General features: G+C 42.5%; 1 protein-coding gene across 1 annotated transcript in view; it reads left to right on the plus strand.

The window, feature by feature from the left end:
• Positions 1–20,496, plus strand: part of LOC147716885 (uncharacterized) — a 2,312,058-nt gene that overhangs the window by 584,691 nt on the left and 1,706,871 nt on the right. The window contains exon 5 of the mRNA XM_086919819.1: positions 570–650. Within this exon, the coding sequence (XP_086775945.1) occupies positions 570–650 (81 nt within the window). The remainder of the gene's footprint in view (positions 1–569; positions 651–20,496) is intronic.

Below are 20,496 nucleotides of genomic sequence, written 5' to 3' on the forward strand. Positions count from 1 at the left end.
CTCGCGTGAGGTCGCCAATCCTCACGCATTTCGCGTGAGACAGTCAAATCTCACGCATTAGGCGGACTAGGGGGTATGAAGAGCACGTTTCAAGACATTCAAAGTACATTTCACTTCACATCAACATATACTTCTTTGGGTTGTGCAAATGAACCACCAACGCCCCCTGGAGGGAAAACTATGAACCTTCCCACACAAATACCTCAAGCATGGTTCATGACGTGGGGCGGGCCCTAGAGCGCAAGCCGCCCTAATATTCCTGACACTTATTCAGATTCTTCAAGAAAACCTACGACGAGTCAAAAACTGTATGGTAGAATGTACCACTTTGCCTTTTTTCAAAACATTTCTCACTAAGGGCTTACGTGTAACTGACGCATGCAGCCAAAATCTTTTCCCTAGAGGTACTCTTTGCAAGACTACATGTTTGTTCTTGTTCTTGTGTTAAAGACCAAACAAAATCAAGTGCTATTGCTAACATATTGAGCTGCAACAAAAGTGACACTTTTTAAACGCCAATAAGTACTTCGAAAATGCTGTCAATTATTTCCTTGTGTATTTCCTCCTAGAAACCTTGCAGATAATAAGCTGACAATACTTGCTAATGGAACATTTGAAGCATGGCACGGAATGCAGTTTTTAGCAATTTTGTAAGTTCTTTCCAAATTGCACTAACATGTAAGAGCATTTATGTCCTTATCATGGTTTATGTGTATTTTATGACAAGCGTAAATATATTGAAAAAAGGTATACATTCAAATGATAAATATTAATCTAGCAGTGTTAATTGCCTGCTAAATGTAAAATGATTGGCGTGATATTCAGTGTACATTTCACCTCAATAACATCAAAGACTTACTGTCTGCATGTGAGTTTGGCTATAGTCACAGTCACAGTACTAAAACTTAATTTCCAGTCCTTCGCGTTGCTTCAATAGCAAGTTTGACGATCAGATGGCTGCTTATTTGTAATATTTGGAATTTACACTGTGCAAAGAAAATCTATAATTTGATTAGGCAACACTTTGTTTCAAACTGTTGATGATTAAATATTAAATGATACAAATTATATGGATTAAAAAACAGTTCATTCATTTTCATGATAATGCTTGACAGATGGTGTACCAAACTCTTCAACTCATATTTTTCTAAGTGTCGCATCACTTTTATTGTCATGAAATCATTATCTTAATGATTACTTATGCCAATGGTATATTAAAGGCTTTTTTACAGACCTACAAGGGCTTCACTTGTTCAAGTTTACATGACTCATGATGTAGAAGAAAATGTTATTTATTTTTACGAAGCAAATCCCACCCATGGAATTGTACAAAGTACAGAGGAGGTCGATGACCAACATCATTAACGTTGAAATGGACACAAAATCACTAATAACTGTAACATATAAAATGTTTCATAGAAGATGAACGTTCCATTTAATGCTTCTTTTGTTGTTCCTTCTTTGCATTAACATTCAGTTCTTTCTCACTTGCAAAGTCGTGATAAATTAATGACAGCAGCATTTCTAATGGATACTTCTTCCCACAGGTTGCTCACCATATGAATATCCCAGGCACCAGATTCAATCCAGAAACATTCGGTTCCCAGTGCTGCCAGTTGTCTCTGTGCAACTCCAGATATAACTTCTGCTGCCTGGACATGATAAAATTGGGCTCTGTGATGTTGCCTGTCACTCTAAGTTAAGGAAAACACAGGTCCTAAGCTTAAGCAAAATCATACAATGATATTTTTGCAGCCCATAGCGCACAACGATCCCGTACGCCCTGTGCCCCCACCCTCAGCAGAGACGTACATATTATTTAAACCAGGCAATGAAATTGTTAAGTCCTGAAGATGATCCCTTTGTAACTGGAGCACGGGATCGAAACGTCGACTCCTTTGAGTAGACATACGTTTAACCATTGTACATTAATGTTTGTATGTGCTATTCCGGGAAACACTGATAATACTGATTCTAAACAGTGTCCTGTTTGCTCACTTCCTTTGCCTGAAGTACATTTCCTTCTTTCTATCTTTCTATTTTTCACTTACCTTTTCAGTACGGTACTGGACTCTGCCTTACTGCAATGAAATGTTTTGTTGCTAAATGTATCTGAACTCTCAACACTTGATTTGATTAATAAATTCCCTGTCCGGCTGGACAAGGAAAGAATATATAGCAGCCTATTGTGGTCTATATATTATCAGTGTATGATTTTGCTTAAGCTTAGGACCTGTGTTTTCCTTAACTTAACTGATACCCATGGTCCAAAGCCACCTTTTGGGTCCCCCTTGTTTACTTAAAAAGTTGCCTGTCACGCTGTCATCAGTTCCTGTTTTTCCATACCTGGCTGATATGGGTCAAGAGTGCCTCTTTGGTTCCCACCAGATTCTTTCAATATTTTGAGCGTTTTCAGCAAGCAACTAAGTCAAATGCTGCCTCCTAACATGTCAGGGATCAAACCTTGTGGCAGATATTACCTGCCTGACCCCTCCTCTCTGCCACCATAGGGTCTGGTGCCTGATCATAGTCATTATGTTTACCATATGTGTATGAGTTCCCTTCCTCTAAGAAACGGCCCTACTCAGGGATGGTTAGGAGAGTTGACAGCACCTTTTCCTGAATGTCTTTGAAGCCGGTTCCAAGTCAAATAATTTCTCTGGGATTCCTCCATATGGGATGCGTTTTTATAAGAAGAGTTTTATTGATTTTCAATATAACAATTGTTGTTCTCTCAAGGTAAACTCAATGTACACACCATTTTGCACAGGTGCCCACAGAATAAGCCTATTGTTCCAACCATCCACGGGAGCACCGGCCTCCACACCTGGAACACTACTTTGGTCTGTTATGGGAGAGGGTCTGGGATTGGCGTACCATAGAGAAAACTTGCTATGTTATCTAATCCAACTCTGGCTATCTCTCCTGGGTATGCTCAGTCCTCCCAGGCCCCTTGTAACCAGTCATTTACAGTGAGGATGTGTGCTGCCCAGTAATACAGATGAATAATTGCCATGGCGAGTCCCCATCATACATGGTGCGGACGCATGTACCAAAGGCAACCCTAGGGGATTTACTTGCTTATAGGAACCACCTCCTGAGTACAGCTATAGTGTTAAACAAGGTCTTCAGAATGTGGAGGTGTACAGCCACTGCCCGTGCATGTAAGAGCGGTGGGGCTGGGGGGGGAGGGAGTGGGTTTGACAGACGACGATGAGGGAAAATTAATTATTAATTTAATTTTCCCTCATGGTCGTCTGTTGAATCCCCCCCAACCCAGCCCCACCACCCCACCTCTCTTACCTGCACGAGCCGCAGCGGGAGGGTGGTGTTTTGAAGGGCACAGAGCAGCTGCGGGAGGATCATCATATTGAATAGGGCTAGCCTGCCCATGGGATTAAGGCATGAAGAAGGTTTAGGCTCCAGGTGAATTCTGGTTCCCAGGTCTAGAACATTAAGGCGGCATTTCTTGATCCTGGGTGCCAGGTTTCATCGTGTTGGTTACCACACAGGGGGCCCAGGAGGGGTGTATCCCAGTTGACCCATAGATGAGAGGCCTAGCCAAAGTACTCAGGATGTGGATCAATCGAGGTCCCGACCCAGTGGGCTTGGAGAGGAACAGGAAGGCTTTATCAGCATATAGTATGATTCTGTCCTCCCTTGCCAGTCTCCAGTCAAAGGCCCATACCTGTTAATCCCAGCGCACCCAGGCCGCCAAGGGCTCTATTGATTGTACAAACAGAAGGTGGGACAGGGAACATCCCTGTTCGGTACCTCTAACCCTCCTCCCCCCTCTGAAATGGGTAATCTAGGTCATAAAGATCCATTTATTCTCATTTGCGCCTATGGGGCTACATATAGAACCCTGATGCGGGCCTAGCAGCGGGGGCCAAGGCCCTGTTTACGAACAGTTTCCACCAAGAAAGACCAGTGCAGGGTACTCAACTCTTTCTTTAAATCAATACGCATAAATGCTGCTGGGCCTTCTTGTGAGTAAATACAAGCTAGCCCCAGGTGGACCTTTCTGTTGTGTGCTATGGTGAAGGATAAAACAACATTGGTCTGAATGGACTAAGGGTGTCAGTCCCCTCAGACGTCAGTTAGCTAACAGTTAAGCATGGAGCTTGACTGCTATATTGATCCGTGAAAGGAAGCAGTATGAGGCACAATGGTCCGGGGGACGGCCCCGTTTTATCAGGAAAACCAACGTTGCTAGGTCCATCTCCGATAGAAACTGTCCTTTGGAGTTCGCTTCCATGAGCATATCTAAGATGTAATGTATGATCTCCGGGAGAAACTATCTGACAGAGTCTTCTAGTCGCAGATTTTTTACCTCAGAATTATCTCAGCAGTACCCCCCCATTCCCAGTCAGGCCCCTAAGTTCAATAGATGGATCCTGACCAGCGCCAGTCATAGTAGTTTGATCTTCTGGTGGCACTGGTCATTATTTCGACATTCCCAGCACCTTTGGCAGTGCCATCCCCATTCTAAATTCGGACCCGGAGGTGGAGTGCTGTTGTCTAATATTGACTGTGGTGCCGACTGGAGCCACACCTTCTAAGCCAGAGCCTGAGCCCTATTACTAAGGGCTAGGACCTAGGGAGGATTGGGAAGGTTCTCTTGACCCTGAAGAATATCAGCCCCTAGATCCCACCATGGACTGTTGTGGGGACTCAGCGGAGGCCAGTGGACTGGTCCCTTCCCCATATACTGGCATGCATTCTCCTCCCTACCATGACTATGGAGGTAGCGTCTTTTGCTATGGTGGTAAGAAAGACAGCTGAGGTCCTGAACCTTAGCCTGCTCTCAGTGGCAGTTAAAATTAACAACTTGACAGAGGTGCTTTAGCCGGGAGTGACCCCCTCAGAACTGCTTCTCCCATTTATTGATGACCTCACTGACTTCCTGCTTGGGACTTGGTCTAAGGACAGCACAGAGGCTCTTGTGAACAGGACAATTGCCCACCACCATCACCCCACCTCAGGGTACTTCCAGTTCCTCACGCAATGCCCTTCGTCCAAGGCTCTGCTTCCCATGTAAATCCTGGAGCGTTCCCTACCACCCCACTAGATGAGTATTCGAAGAGGCTGGACACCTTTATCAAGAAAATGTTTCCTTCCACCATCCTGGTACTGCGGTCCATGAACACTGCATGCTTATTGGGGTGTTACTTCTATTGTCTGTAGGATTTGGTTGTGGAGGTGCTGCCCATGGTTCCGGAGAAGGTTTGGGGCATACTTTCCCAAGCTGTTGTGTTGCATGGCGTTTTAGGCACTGAGTTAATTTTCCCGATTCATGCCCTTATAGAGGTATAATTCACATTGCCCTAATATAGGCATAGAAATCATACCCATATTTAGACATAGCACATGCAGTCCAAATACAGGCATGGCTACTTCCACCCGTACCAAAAAACCACAACGATTTCTTGGAAAATCGGCTTACAGCAGTCAGGGACATCCCCTTGCTTGAATATTGATTTGTCCAAGAACTCATGAAGTTTTCAAAGAACTACCATTCCCTTGGGGTTCTTTTCTGACGTTATTATGCCCGACTTTACGTCAAACTAGGCACCTTCAAGGTATAAATATGCCTTCACTTGCTCTAGCAAGGACACAGTGGTTCAGAGCAGCTCGACTATCTACTTGCCCGATTCAGCTCTCTACAGCAAGTGCCGAAGGAAGCCGACCCTCCAGCTGACGCACTGATCGAGATGCTGTCCTTTGTCTCGCCGAGAATCCAGCTCCAGTGTTCCCAAGATCCCCTTGCGGGGTGTTGGGAAATCAAGTCCCGAGACAGAGATACCAGACCGCCTTCATTCTAAACTAAGGTATAGAGCTGATTAGACCCTAAGAGAAATCTTTGATAGATTCTTGGCAAAGAAACGAAACCTATGCCACACCACACTTACTTCTTCCTGCGTACAAGACTTAGGTTAGGTACATTGGGGTAGGCGTATTTTAGAAGCACCAGTTGAGTACTTTTAGCCATTGTTATTTATGTGTGTATTTTTATGGCTTAGAAACCATACAATACTTTTACAGTATTATTTCATAATACTATTCTCGCTGTACGCATTAAACTTTACAGCTTGTATTACGATTGTAGCAGTTCACTTTACTTGCATGAGAAAGAAGACTGTTCAATAAATCTCTTTATTTCTCTGCACCTCTGATGAAACGAAGCATGCACAATTGACTGAGTACAATATCTATCTATTGTTTCCACGACTCTGAAGATACGTTTATTCTTGGGGAAACAAAGTTGTCATGTTTATGCGGTTGTCAGAAACTAATCCCTTCTTGTTTATTCAAGTAGGTTTCTAGTGACCTCTGAGCTAGCTGGCACTCACAATTAAGTTAAATATATTCGATAGAGACCTAGTTGACCTCAGTCCTACGTCAAATCTATAGGATGTATTATTCCAATGCGCAGAGCTTATTGGGAATATAGGAACTACACTACATGGCGCCCAACGTTTGGTAAGGCACTAATTTAACGCTAGATACCAGAGTAACTCAGACGTGATTTTTTTAGAGACCGCTTTTTTCAGTAAAATACTCCAATAGACGTCTGGAGTGGGTAAAATAATAAAATATCCGCCATAACTAAGTAGGACGAAAATCCTATGTATTAGTTTTGGGTTTGTTCAACGTTGAAGGATACAGTGTTCCAAAATATTGTGCGCCTTATCTTTGTTTCCTTGACACTTGCTCTGCAAACTTTCAATGTCGAATAACGGCCACAACAACGCGACCGGTGAAGCTGCAGCAACTGCAACCCAACCGGGCTTAGACATTACAGATTTTCAACAAAAACGACCCGGATGCTATAATCATCCCAGAAAACTTTAAGGAAAACCATCACTATAAAGCTTATAACAAATGGCCTATCACAAAGAGGTGGTAGGGTAATTTTTGTCATAGAGGCACATGAATATCGGCAGACAGAGGTATTCTAATCATAGATTTTCTTCCCTGAAGCAAATCCAGTAACACATGTGTTTCACTTCTACAAAGAAGAGGAACCTCTAACGGAATACACTCCTTTTGAGGATGTTGAAATACCATTAACATACCAAGAGTATGCGCTCTGGTTTAAAGGCGCCCTACAACATCAAAATCACATTACCAGGCTCGGTCCACTAGGTAAACCAGGAGTAACATGTCCGGTACTAGCCAGCTATACACCACATCCTGACATTGATGAAATATCAGACACAGAACTATTAGTTCAACTAAAACAACTAATCAAAATACATAGACAATTGGTTCAATATGTCATGCGGACCTTAATAGTCCAACCTCCTATATGGATTCCAAAACACACCCCTCACCAGGGGAACACAAATAAAATCATACCACAGACTATGCAATCAGTCACTGGTAAATTGCCCGCGAAAAGGGAACAAATTCCATTCTGGCTAGCTCAAAACATTACTCAAATCGAGGCAGTATTCCCTGATACTACCCCTCATGAGAAACACAGGATTTTAACAATCTGTTTACCAATGGGGATCGCACCACACCTGAGGACTGTGACACTTTGGGTACAATCTTTGCTGCAATCTACACAAAACACATGGTGTTCCGTCTATGGCAGTAATATCAGACGTCCTGAAACAGATTCAAAATGAATAAGGGGCAGAGCCTGCTTTAAATCTAGGTATGAAACTACTGAGAGATTGCAAACAGGTGTCAGCTATAATATTAGCAAATAATAAAGGTGAGGCAGCATCCGTGGCGATCCGCCAAAAATTAAGAGAATTTGATGTAACTGAGCAACCATATGAACTGGCCAGAATAATTGAAAAATCCTATGAAGAACTAGGTAGAGATAGTTTGGGTGGGATACCAGTCAAACCCCAACTAACAGAAAGTCCTGAAAAAGTCTTTATTAAAAACATTCTCACCACTCCCAAAAAGAAGTGGGAGAACACTAAAAAACTTCTAAAGAGAAGCGTTCTCAGTCCAGAGGAAGGTCTCCTCAAAAGGAGCCCTCTGAAAAGACCTCAGGAACAGGGATAATTTGAAAAAACTTGATAGATATCAAGATACTGATACAGGTTCCTCTCGTACCTTTCAGACTTCCACACAGAAATCGGAAAGAAGAGGACGGTCAGAATACATGGAAGAAGTCCAAAGACGATCAACACGTTCCAAAAAATAAGAAAACTCAATTCACCAAAAAGAAAGTAGCAGGTCTAAAAATCAGACATGCTGAGGATCTTGAGAACACAACTCAAGAACGGGGAGTGGGCCTAGACAATGCTGGACAGCGCAGCAGAAATCACCATAGCTTGCAAGATCTTGAAGGATCATCTGGAGACAGTGGACTTGAATGAGTACATCCAAGTTGAACCTGCTGATACCAGGGTTAGTGTACCCCATAAGTTGTATGAAGTAACGCTCCTGATGGAGGGGGACATAACTAGGAAGATAAGAGCAGTCTTTTGGGAGAAGCTCTCAGAGGGTTATGACATTCTTCGAGCTGAAAAAGACTGGCCACCAAAATTCGTCAGGGAGTGCCCACATGACGAAGACATCATTATACCAGCCTTCTCCAATCACATTCCAATACACCTAAAATACACATATTCCAGAAAATGGGTTGTAGCCCAGGCACCAGCATTATATAAAAATAATGTAGGATGGTATGCGGATTCTCCTCACCATAAAATCCAGGTAAAAACTCAACCAACTGCACAAAGGCAGTACCCAGTTAAGAAAGAAGCTAAATAACAGGTCAGGGAGATATTAGATCAACTTGAATACGAAGGGGTGATTGAAACATGCACCTCGTCAATGAACAATCCTTTGTTTCCTGTCTCCAAAACCAGACTATACATATCGTCTAGTTTTGGATTACAGACATTTAAACTCTTGTTGCAAAACATTTGCAGTTCAAAATGCACACAGTGCCGCACTAATGAATAACGTGCGTAAAAAATATAAAACAACGTTAGATATTTTTAACGGTTTCTTCTGACAAAACATTACACTTGAAAGCAGGTCCTTGACCCCTTTCTCAATCATGGGGACACAGCGTCACTTCTGTCGTCTCCCCCAGGGATTCAAGAATAGTTCTGGGTTATTTTTAGCCCGAGTAACAGAGTTACTACAAATGTATGATGATGAGGCATTATCTTTTGTCGATGACATCTATCTTAACAGACGGTGACTTGGACAGGCACTTGAACAGGGTGAATACCATTATACTTGGATTCGCCTCTGAAGGGTACAAATTCAACTTTAAGAAATCAAGAATTGCCCACCTCAATGTCCTTTTTCTAGGGTACGAGTTATCAAGTGAAGGCAAAAGCCTGGCAGCCAACGTTTTTAAGTGCGCTGCTCCAACCTCCAAAAACGCTGAAAAACGTAGTCAATTCTTGGTTTCCTGAATTTCGTAAGAACATACATTCTAAACTACGCAGAAAAGGTTAAACCTCTCTACGAATTAATCAAACCAGATTTCAAAACAACTAATTGGACTCAAAAACACACAGAAATTGTGTGTTCACTGCAAACAGACATGTTAGCAACAACACATTTACAAACATGAGTAAATGTGCGCAACCTTGTAATCCGAATCATTCCAGGAAGATGCGGATTCACGTACTTAACCTTCAATGAAGTAGAAAAGTACCAATACCTTATAAATCAAATGAGCTGAATGAAATTCATTTCCACAGAAAAAATTCTGACAGCGGTTCAAACTGCAGGAGCAAAAGAGAGAACCCTCGCACAGGGAAAACGCATGATGGTCGTTACTCCTGTACCTGCTCTAGAGGCAGTGACAAAAACTAGCATTCCGAATGCAAAAGCTTTACATCCTAGATGGATACAATGGGTTAATTATCTTACTGCAACAGACGTTGAATACGTTTATGACCACTATTTGAAAACACAGGAATTTCTACACTACGAACAAGAATGTCCTCTGCCTACTGAGATTCTGCCTCTAGAACAGTACGAATTTATAATTTATACAGACGAATCCGCACAGCCCGCAATTGGGGTAAACAAGCTTTTAGTGCTGCATGCCCGATCGTTAAAGCTTGCTGGCACTATGGTAAATTCCGACCTATGGTCACAAAAAATCAATCTCTTGGAGATTGTACAGCTCAGCGAGCTGAACTACAAGCATTCAAGGTGGCGCTTGAAAATACTGATCGTGAATTCCCCACTCTCATAGTATGCAATTCCTATTACTGCGTTCAATCTTACAATGAATACTTGCAGAATTGGATTCAAAACGGTTTCAAAGATGCAAAAGGTGGCACAACCAAGCATACATTGCTTTGGGAACAAGTAGTTCAGTTACAGAAAGAACTACAAAGGACTCACGTGATCCATACACTGAGTCATCAACGTAATGGCGTTCACAATGCAGGGAATTCATTGGCTGATGAAGCCGTGAAGGCAGCTGTGCAAACGGCTTCCGTAGCTGCAATCACTCGTTCAAAAACAAAAATAGACATCGAAATAATGCAGGCTGTGACCGCTTCCAACAAAGACAGCGGTAAAACAATACCAAAAGGCTTTTTACTCAAGTATTGATATATAACTGATGCAAATAATGTTCCTTCTGCTCGAATCCCTGGAGTGGGGGATAGAGTAATTCCAAACATGGAACATAGATTAGGACTAATCTTAGCAGCACATGAAGTGCTCGCCTCTGCACACACAGGTGTTTCTGCCACATTGTCCTTACTAAAACAAAGATACTGGTGGCCACGCATGAGGAAACAGACCAGAAAATAGGTTTTGGAATGTGAAATCTGCCAGAAAATGAAGGTTTCAACGCAGATGCCCCTTTTAATTTCAGATAAACCATTAGCGTGCGTTTACCTGGACCACTGCGGTCCCTTAGAGAGGGATGGTAACCACAAATACATCATGGTCACAGTGGATTCATGTTCAAAATTCATTTGGATGTGGCCTCAGCGCTCGGCTGACGCTCGAACCGTTATAATAGATTTGCGATTCTTTACCAGCACATACGCAGTCGGCACACTACATTCTGACCAGGGTCCTGCTTTTAGCTCCAAAGCTTACAAGGAGGCCATGCCCAATATGGACGTTGCATTGCAGTATCCTAGTCCCTTCCATCCTGAGGGAAATTTGGTTGTGGGGAGAAAAAAACGGGACATAAAGAAATCTATAACAGCTAGGGTATTAGGCACGGGTGACGGGTGGGTCAAAGTGTCCAACGTAGTCTTAATAATCTGCCAAGAAGTTCTCTAGGGGGAATCACTCCATATGAAATACTTTTTGGTACTAGAATGATTGTCCAGGACGTTGATCGTCACACTTCAGTGGTAGAACAAAAACCCTATGATATCAAAGACCGTTTGGCTGTTTTGCAGGACTTAAATGAAACAAGGAGAAGTCAAAGCAACACGTTACAGACGCAAGCGACCACTGAAGGGGAATCACCTGTCCCAGCAAGGCCTGCCTGGATTCCAAAGATTGGGGATCTAGTCAGAGAAAAGATATCTGATAAGAAGGACTTTGGGCCTTCTTACAGACAACCAGTACCTGTGCTAGCAATCCACGGATCAAGAACAGTGTTACTGCCACCCCTTGCTGGAAGAAAAGAGAACAGGTTTGTGTCCATCGACCTGGTAAAACCACATCATGTGGCCAATCATAAGTAGTAGGCCCAGTGGACTCCAAATATGTGGCAGACAACCAAATCTGGCTACTATCCAAGAGGTTCAAACTGAGAGACTCATCACCTTTGAGGAATCTACAGTGCGAAAAGAAGGACTATGCAACAAAGCTATGTAACTTGTACCTCTTGAGACCCAAATAACAGTTTGTCAAGAAACACTTGTCTATAATGAAATAGCATCTGCCTATACGAATATGACGAGTGTTCAAGTACCTCCAGCGATTTCAAGTAATCCTGATGCAATGCCTACCATTGACAGAATTGCTTCTGGGTATTTCATTAACTTTGATACGTTTTCCGAGGATCCCAGTGAGCCTGAACAACGCCAGCAAATACAACTTTTAAAGAAAAAGCAATAGAACTTTTTTATCAACTGGAAAAGACTTAACTGCTTTCACCATGAGTTGAACTTTGGATTGTGCTAGGCGTGTTTTTTCTTCTACTTTGGCTAATTCTTCTGTTAACTTTGGGAATGCTGATAAATGAAAGATATAGTAAAATGGACACAGCCAGTAAGAACATCAACTTACTCCTCAAGCCACACACATCATCTCATTGTGAACAAAGAGACTTGTCATCAGTGAACATCACAGCCGTTCCTATACCTGGTGGTATAGCTTGGGACAGAACTGATTATGACATCTTTGGTCCTGCAGAGCTGTTAAAGATTAGATACCAATTCAAAGTTTCTTTGAGTGACTTTGTTTCACCCAGCACATTTTCTGATGATTGGGACTTTGAGACTGTTAATAATATGATGTCATACTTAGAAATGTCTGCAAAGTTTACAAAACAGGAATACTTAGAAGGTTCATCAGATTATGAACAAATGTACTGTTATAATCACTATCGTCATCATTTCTTGCACAAATCTGCAAACCCTAGAAATGTTCATACTTATAATCAATGAGATCATTGTCCAACGCCACCAAAAGGTAGCTCAAAAACATTCTATGAAAAATGTCCATACTTCTCAGGTTTTAATGTCTCAAATCCAGAAACATTTTACTTTAAAAATGTTAATAAGACATGAATTAAAAGTATGTTGACTAATACTAAGCAAATTCATTCTGCAGCCTTTTATGCCCAGCTGTTCTCGCTAGGTTTTGACTTTTGGAGTGACAACATTGAAACAAAAACTATCTGGGGCACAAAAGACTGGCAGGTGCAGGGAATCGAAGCTTTATTTCGAGCCTGCATTATCCCTGAACAGTTAATGTTTTTGAATGACACTGTTCAACAGACTTGGCTTAGCCAAGATAAAAAATTTAAACAAACTGTCAATACCTACACCTACACCTGATAGTATGAACACTGCAGAAGGAGGGGTCAACGTAAAAACAATTTTACTTAAAAACAGAACTGATCCTGATTGGAAAAAATGGTGAATCTGGCCCACAGACACAAACAACTGTCAAGATGGATTCCTGAATAAGACACAAGGGTTCACATTCACTAGGCCAGATCCAAGATACGTCCAGAGACAACATTCAGGGATAGTAACAACATACAGTGTAGGAAAACTGTGCCTTGAGTGGCTACAAAAATCCCCACTAACAGAGGTAAAACAACACTTATCTTTACTTAAAGATGGCTTTGATTTGAGGAACTTCTTACAAGGGCCTCCTAAACCGCTTCATACACGTTTTATATACACTGGTATATATGCCATTTATAATGAAGCTTGGAAAGGGACACAAGCAGAAACTGAAGAACGAATATGAGAAATTGATCGTATTAATTTAGAGAAAGCGCTCTCTGTAGTTGACAATGGGTTAAAGACTCTGTCATCCAGAATTCATTCTTTCGACAGCATAGTATCCTCTGCCATAGACATAATGGAACAGGTCTTGCTCATGCAACAGCATGGTCAGTCACAATTGCGTTCTATAATGCTTTTCGGCTAAACTTTACAAAATCTTCGTTCTGGATATGTGCCATGGCGTTTAATCAACACCACGTCATTGTTTTCTGTATTGTCATTACAGATAAACAAATCAGTTTGGCACAAAGAGGATAAAACTATATGGTGCTGAGCATTGAAAAACTGGAAAGATTACCATTAACTGTTTCGGAAAAACCTGCAGCAGAATGGCTACTACATGGAACAATCACTCTGCCTGTCAACATTTTTCATTTTGTTTGAAACATATACCAGCTGGCATATATGAAAGGTTGGGAAAAGAATACATACATCAAGTCAACCTGGGATTTACCATATACACACAGATGTTGGAGTGGGGGAACATAAGTATTTCTTAGTGGTACAAACTGTAAAAGCACACTAAGTGGTACACTTTTATGTCAGGGTATTAACTTATACTGAGCCTGTGAGGGTTCTTCGACCAAGTTATCCTGCCTTCTGCAAGGTTCTCCAGCTGCAGTGATAGATCCAATTTTTAGGCAGCTTTCTAACAGAAGCTATATTATGTTGAATGATCACAGCTGTTGTGGCATGTTGCCAGGAATACAGGAATAGAATAAAGAACAAGGCACGTACCCCGCCATTGATCTAGTGGTCCCGAAGCTGGGATCCCAATATATATGGGGTGATAAATCTAGGAGTTGGCACTGCACAGGACAAAATTTGCACAATCCAAATATATGCAAGAGAAGATTTTTAGCAAAGATATATGTATTTTTATTTTTTTATCTGTACACTTTTAGAATTGATGTAGAATTTTTTTTTAACATACATAAATAACACATAATATTGCACAACATACATAAGAGATTGGGAAAAGATAAAAGTGACAAAGATGCATTTTCACTTTGGGACCTACCCAGCAACAATTCACACTTCAATCATACTTTCATTCTCTCAGATTCTCAACACACCAAAAGGTAGGCTCCACTACGCAGGGGTTGGCAGCGGGACCCCTGCGTAGTGGAGCCTACCTTTTGGTATACAAATTTAAAGACTCAGGAGATCCCTGGTTCCCTGAGAATACAATTAATGCGTCTTTGCGTTGGAGATTTGCGCAGGAATACTATTCTTGTTCCTTCTGCTCGGATATTGCAAGTACGGTCACCAGCGACAGCCAGATTACCTTAGAGAACACTCTCCTGGCAATGAAGTGTCATGAGCGCATGATACAGATTCTGGGCTTGGCTCGTTTAAGTGATCTGAATACCACGTGGTTTCTGTCATTCCGACCAATCTGGCAAGATTGCATCTTACCTGTTCTACGATGCCTTCTATGTGGAGAAGAATGCGTATTGGACATCTGTCTGACACTCCCATCAGTCCTGCCAACGGATGTTGATACTTTGCTTGGTTTGATAACAGCCCATGCATTGTGTTGTCCCCAGCGGCTGCCAATCCTGTTGACGTTATTCATTGAGGTCTCACAAGACACAATCTGCTGACGGTGAGATATGTGGATCGATAGGCACACAGGTACCATCTCCATCTCCATTGAACATTGCTCATTCAGCTGACGCTGACGGCGATGCTTCACATTTTTGTGCAATCGGTCTACTTAACGAAGTGGTCCAACTTTTACCTACTGTGGTAGACAAATTCTTTACCAGCTTAGAAGATTTGATGTTTTCTCCAAACAATTTTGAAATTAGCACACAGTGTTCTATGGGACTCTGTATTCAACATTCACTTTTCAAAACAAAACTTCTAACTTTATAACTCTATTTTTCTCCGATTTGACTTTTTTCCAAATTGAACTTTTTTTTGCACAAAGTAACCTGCTTAAAGTAGAATTATTCATTGAGAACAAGAATTCTTTGAATACTTCCAAGAAACAATATTTTAACTTGTCCACAGCCAAAACAATTTATATATTATGTCATGGAATGGTTTTGACCTTTTTTCTTCTGTATTTAAGAGCCATTTTATAATTCATTCGGATAGCATTTCCAATGTCATTCCATATTCTTTGGATGAAAACATTGCTTTTAAATGCATACAGCACAAATGCTCATTTTTGTGTACAACCATTTTCGAATGCATTTATGTATTTTGGGTGTTTTTAAACATCATGCTTTAGATATGTTTTAAATGCTTAGAATTTAGTAATGTCGAACATAATAAAGTGGAGTTGGTGTTGAATGGCGTTTCAGGCACTGAGTCAATTTTCCAGATTCATGCCCTTATATAGGTAAAATTCACATTGCCCTAATATAGGCATAGAAATCATACCCATATTTAGACATAGCCCATGCAGGCTAAATACAGACATGGCTAGTTCCACCCGTACCAAAAAACCACAACGATTGCTTGGAAAATCGGCTTACAACAGTCAGGGACATTCCCTTGCTTGAATATTGATTTGTCCAAGAACTCATGAAGTTTTCAAAGAACTACCATTCCCTTAGGGTTCTTTTCTGACGGTATTATGCCTGACTTTACGTCAAACTAGGCATCTTCAAGGTACAAATATGCCTTCACTTGCTCTAGCAAGGACACAGTGGTTCGGAGCAGCGCGACTATCTTCTTGCCCGACTCAGCTCGCTACAGCAAGTGCCGAAGGAAGCCGACCCTCCAGCTGACGGACTGATCGAGAAGCTGTCCTTTCTCTCGCCGAGAATCCAGCTCCAGTGTTTCCAAGTGCCGCTTGCGGGGTGTTGGGAAATCAAGTCCCGAGACGGAGATACCAGACCTCCTTCATTCTGAACTAAGGTATGGAGCTGATTAGACCTTAAGAGAAATCTTGGATAGATTCTTGGCAAAAAAACTAAACCTATGATACACAACGCTTACTTCTTCCCGCGTACAAGACTTAGGTTAGGTACTTGGGGTAGGCATATTTTAGAAGCACCAGATGAGTGCTTTTAGCCGTTGTTATTTATGTATGTATTTTTATGGCTTAGAAACCATACAATGCTGTAACAGTATTATTTCATAATACTATTCTCGCTGTACGCATTATAATTTACAGCTTGTATTACGATTGTAGCAGTTCACTTTACTTGCTTGAGAAAGAAGACTGTTCAATAAATCCTTTTTTTGAAAACGCCCGTCTCTCTATTTCTCTCCACCTCTGAAGAAACGAAGCATGCACGATTGACTGAGTAAAATATCTATCTATTGTTTCCACGACTCTGAAGATACGTTTATTCTTGGGGAAACAAAGTTGTCATGTTTATGCGGTTGTCAGAAACTAATCCCTTCTTGTTTATTCAAAAAAGTTTCTAGTGACCTTTGAGCTAGCTGGCACTCACAATTAAGTTTAATATATTCAATAGAGACCTAGTTGACCTCAGTCCTACGTCAAATCTATAGGATGTGCAGAGCCTATTGGGAATATAGGAACTACACTACAGTTGCTGACCGTAGAGATGTAGCTAAGTTCACAATCAGATGTGGGCCGGATGCCAACAATGCACTAGGCAGAGCGGTTTTATCAACGGTGGCCTTACTGCACCACACCTGGCTGAGAACGACTGACTTTTCACGGGATGTCCACTGGAACCGGCATTGTCCGAGCACCCCTGGGATAGGCGGCTGGCAGATTCTGTCCAACGCCCTATACTCACATTGTTGAATCCCAGGGCCCAGCGAGTCTGAAACTCTGAACCTAAAGGAGTCGGGAACATTGACAATATGATACCATTGATGTCTGTATAATCATAAGTTCCACGCTTGCACGTGAAACAGCAGTGCAGCCACCTTCAGACCGACATTGAAGCTTTAAATACGATGATATTGAAATAACCATTGAACCCCAGAGAGTCGTATGTATAAGCTCAACCACATGGCTTTATTCATTTCAGGCATGTTTTGCTACTTAAATAAGTCCTGATGATGATCCCGTGTATCTATTAGAGCCTTTAGGGATCGAAACGTCGACACCCAAGAGTGGGTTGACACTTGTATTATTTCAAATGTCCGTGTAAACTGCACTCCAGGCGACACTGCTAGCAACCCTTGCATCCTTTCGCAGTGCCCTGTCTTTGCTCTCTTTTCCTTGCCTGAAAACCACCCTCTATTTCACCCTATATCTATTCCTTCCTTTCTTTTCAGTACGGCACAGGCTTGTGTCTTGTAAAATTGTATTGTATATTTGACATTGTCTTTTGGTAATAAACTCCTGCCCCGGCTGGGCCAGGACAACCTAAACTGTATAGCTTCCATCGAGTTCCTATACTATATAACGCAAGTATCTTGAATAAGCTAAGTTCCATTGTCTCACTATAACAAAGTTATACCCATGGCTCTTAGCAATCCGTTGGGTTCCCCTTGTTCTCAAAAAACAATCATCGCTGATGGACATGCCATTTGATAGTTTCCATCTCTTAGGAGACAAGTGGACTCTGCTGGAGCACGGCATGGACAGCAGAGCTATGGCCAGGTCCTTGGGCCTTTCCATAAAGCCTCGGCAACCACAGTTTGCCTTTTGTGGCCACTGTAGCGGCTTCCAGCCATGTGTTTACCAACCCAGCCACCACGGCGCACACGCTTCCTGTGTATGGGGTACTCACAGACCTGGTGGGACGGGCAGACGGAGGTCTTGCCAGTCCACCATTCCCCCTGCAGCTGCAGTCACCAAACCCCTTTTGTTTGTTCTTGCACTATCATTGGCACACAGTGAGATGCAGGACATGCCATCACCTGCCCCACTGGAAATCTATAACAGGCTGCTGGGTTCTTCAGATTGTCTGAAGGGGCTACTCTTTCCCCTTTATGACTGCCTCTCCACCAATTACACTCTCCTGCAACAGGCTGACAGAGGACCATCTCTCCTTGCTCTGCCAGCAAGTGATGGCTGTCTTGGCCAAAGGATCCATAGAGAGGGTCCTGAAACCAGAAGTTGGTACTGGTTGTTATTTCTGCTACTTTCTGGTTCCCAAGAAGGATGGAGGCCTTCATCCTATCTTAGACCTGCGCCTCTCAATTTCTTCCTCAAGAAGGAAAAGTAAAAAATGTTCAAGCCCGCTCAAGTCCTGTCGGACCTGGGAGACTGGATGGCAGCGTTGGACTATCAGGATGTTGGGCCACAAGCACTTTCGGTTTGCTGTGCTTCCTTTTGGCTTTACCAGATAATGATAATTATATTGCTATTTATAAAGCGCAGCCAATCACTGAAACAACCAAGTTTTTACATTTTTTCTGGAACTCAAAAGGGAGCTGGCATTCTTAATCTCTAATGGAAGAGAGTTCTACAGTTTGGATGTACTATACTGAAAGCTCCGCCCTCCTCAGTGCAAGGCCCGAATTCTAGGCACCACCAGAAGTTTTGCCCCCGTTGAACGTAGCTGTCTAGCTGGCTGATACCACACAAAAAGATTCTGAAGAAAAGCTGGACTTTTCTGCATCAGAGCTTTGTAGGCCACACAGAGAGCCTTGAATTTGATTTGTTGAGATACTGGGAGCAAGTGCAACTTCCGAATCTCATCTGAAACATTTATACCGAGGCACATTCATCGATAGACGAGCTGCTGAATTTTGAACTACTTGGAGCTTCTTCAGACACTGCTTTTGGGCTTTGAGATAAAGCCCATTGCAGTAATCCAATTTTGACTGAATATGGGAGGTAACTACAGTTTTCTGAGTATGAGCTGGAATATAGGGTAGCACCTTCCTAATTTTCTTTATGAGAAAGTGTGAGGCAGACACAGTGGCATTAGTTTGTTGACCAAACGTAAGTCTGTTGTTTATCAACACACCCACATTTTTTGTCTTAACCGTTGGGGTAGGCGGCGCACCCATTTCTGCTGGCCACCAGAGATTGCTCCAGGTGGGCTGTATATTACCGAATATCATTACTTCCACCTTATCGGAATTCCATTCAAGGCAATGCGTACTCACTCAATTGTTGATCGCAATTATGCATTTTTGAAACGACAAAGCAAGAGAAATCTGGTTTTTGTACGCTGCTACCACAATCTGGGAATCATGCGCGTATGAGGTTAGCATAAATCCAAAGTCCCTGATCAGAGGGGCAAGTTCGGAGATATAGACGTTAAATAAAGAGGGACTCAACTAACTGCCCTGCGGCACTCTACACAGCAGCAAGTAGGGATAAGCCATCAAGAGGCACTATCTCCTGCAGGAAGGATGCTAAAAGTAAGTATGGGCGAATTTTGTGGATCTGCTGTCCGCGAAGTACGCGAAACCGCAAAAAATCTGCGAATTTGCGGATTTTACAGTCAAATCGTTGATTTTTTTGCGCTTTGCACTGGAGTACTTTCTACTGGCAAATCCAGTAAATGCTACCTCGTTGGGTAAATGTATAGTGATTTTCCTGCACTGCAGCTGCGTAAAGGGCCAGAAGATTTGTCTCCACTGACCATGTGTACCTGTAACTTTGCCACCGGGCCAAAAGGCGCCGAGGTCCCTTGAGTGAGCTGTCCATCATAGTTGGGAAAGGGCAGGAGGACGTTTGATTCCGCTAGTGTGTGGTGCGGGGCCAAACGGGCAGGGCTTCTATGCGTGTTCACATGCCTATTGTGTAAAGGGTCAGAGAGCAAGCAGGGCAGCAGGTGAGGAGAAAGCAGCTTCCTGGTCACAGGAACTACAAGGGTATCGCACTCGAGAAACTCATGGATGCAAAGACCTCCCTCGAGCATTACAGCTAATTTTCGACGGCAGATATGGGGTTAAAGCACACATGCCCAGCCTCGACCGTGCTCACTAATGTTTTGGGCTGAATAAAACGTTACTGAATTTGAGCTTCAACTCGGGCACCTGCTATATCTGTAAGCGCTTCCTGTTCAGGCTTAATTTTTGTGACAGGAGCCGCATGCCATAATGAATCCAACCTGCATAGTTATCCACGACAATGCCACCGTTTTGTGCAATACCTCTACTCAACTAGAGTACTTTTACTGGCTAATCAGTAAGTGCTACCTCGTTGGGTAAA

This window comes from Lissotriton vulgaris, chromosome 5 (genome assembly GCF_964263255.1).
Source record: "Lissotriton vulgaris chromosome 5, aLisVul1.2, whole genome shotgun sequence".
In the NCBI taxonomy this organism is placed as follows: Eukaryota; Metazoa; Chordata; class Amphibia; order Caudata; family Salamandridae; genus Lissotriton; species Lissotriton vulgaris.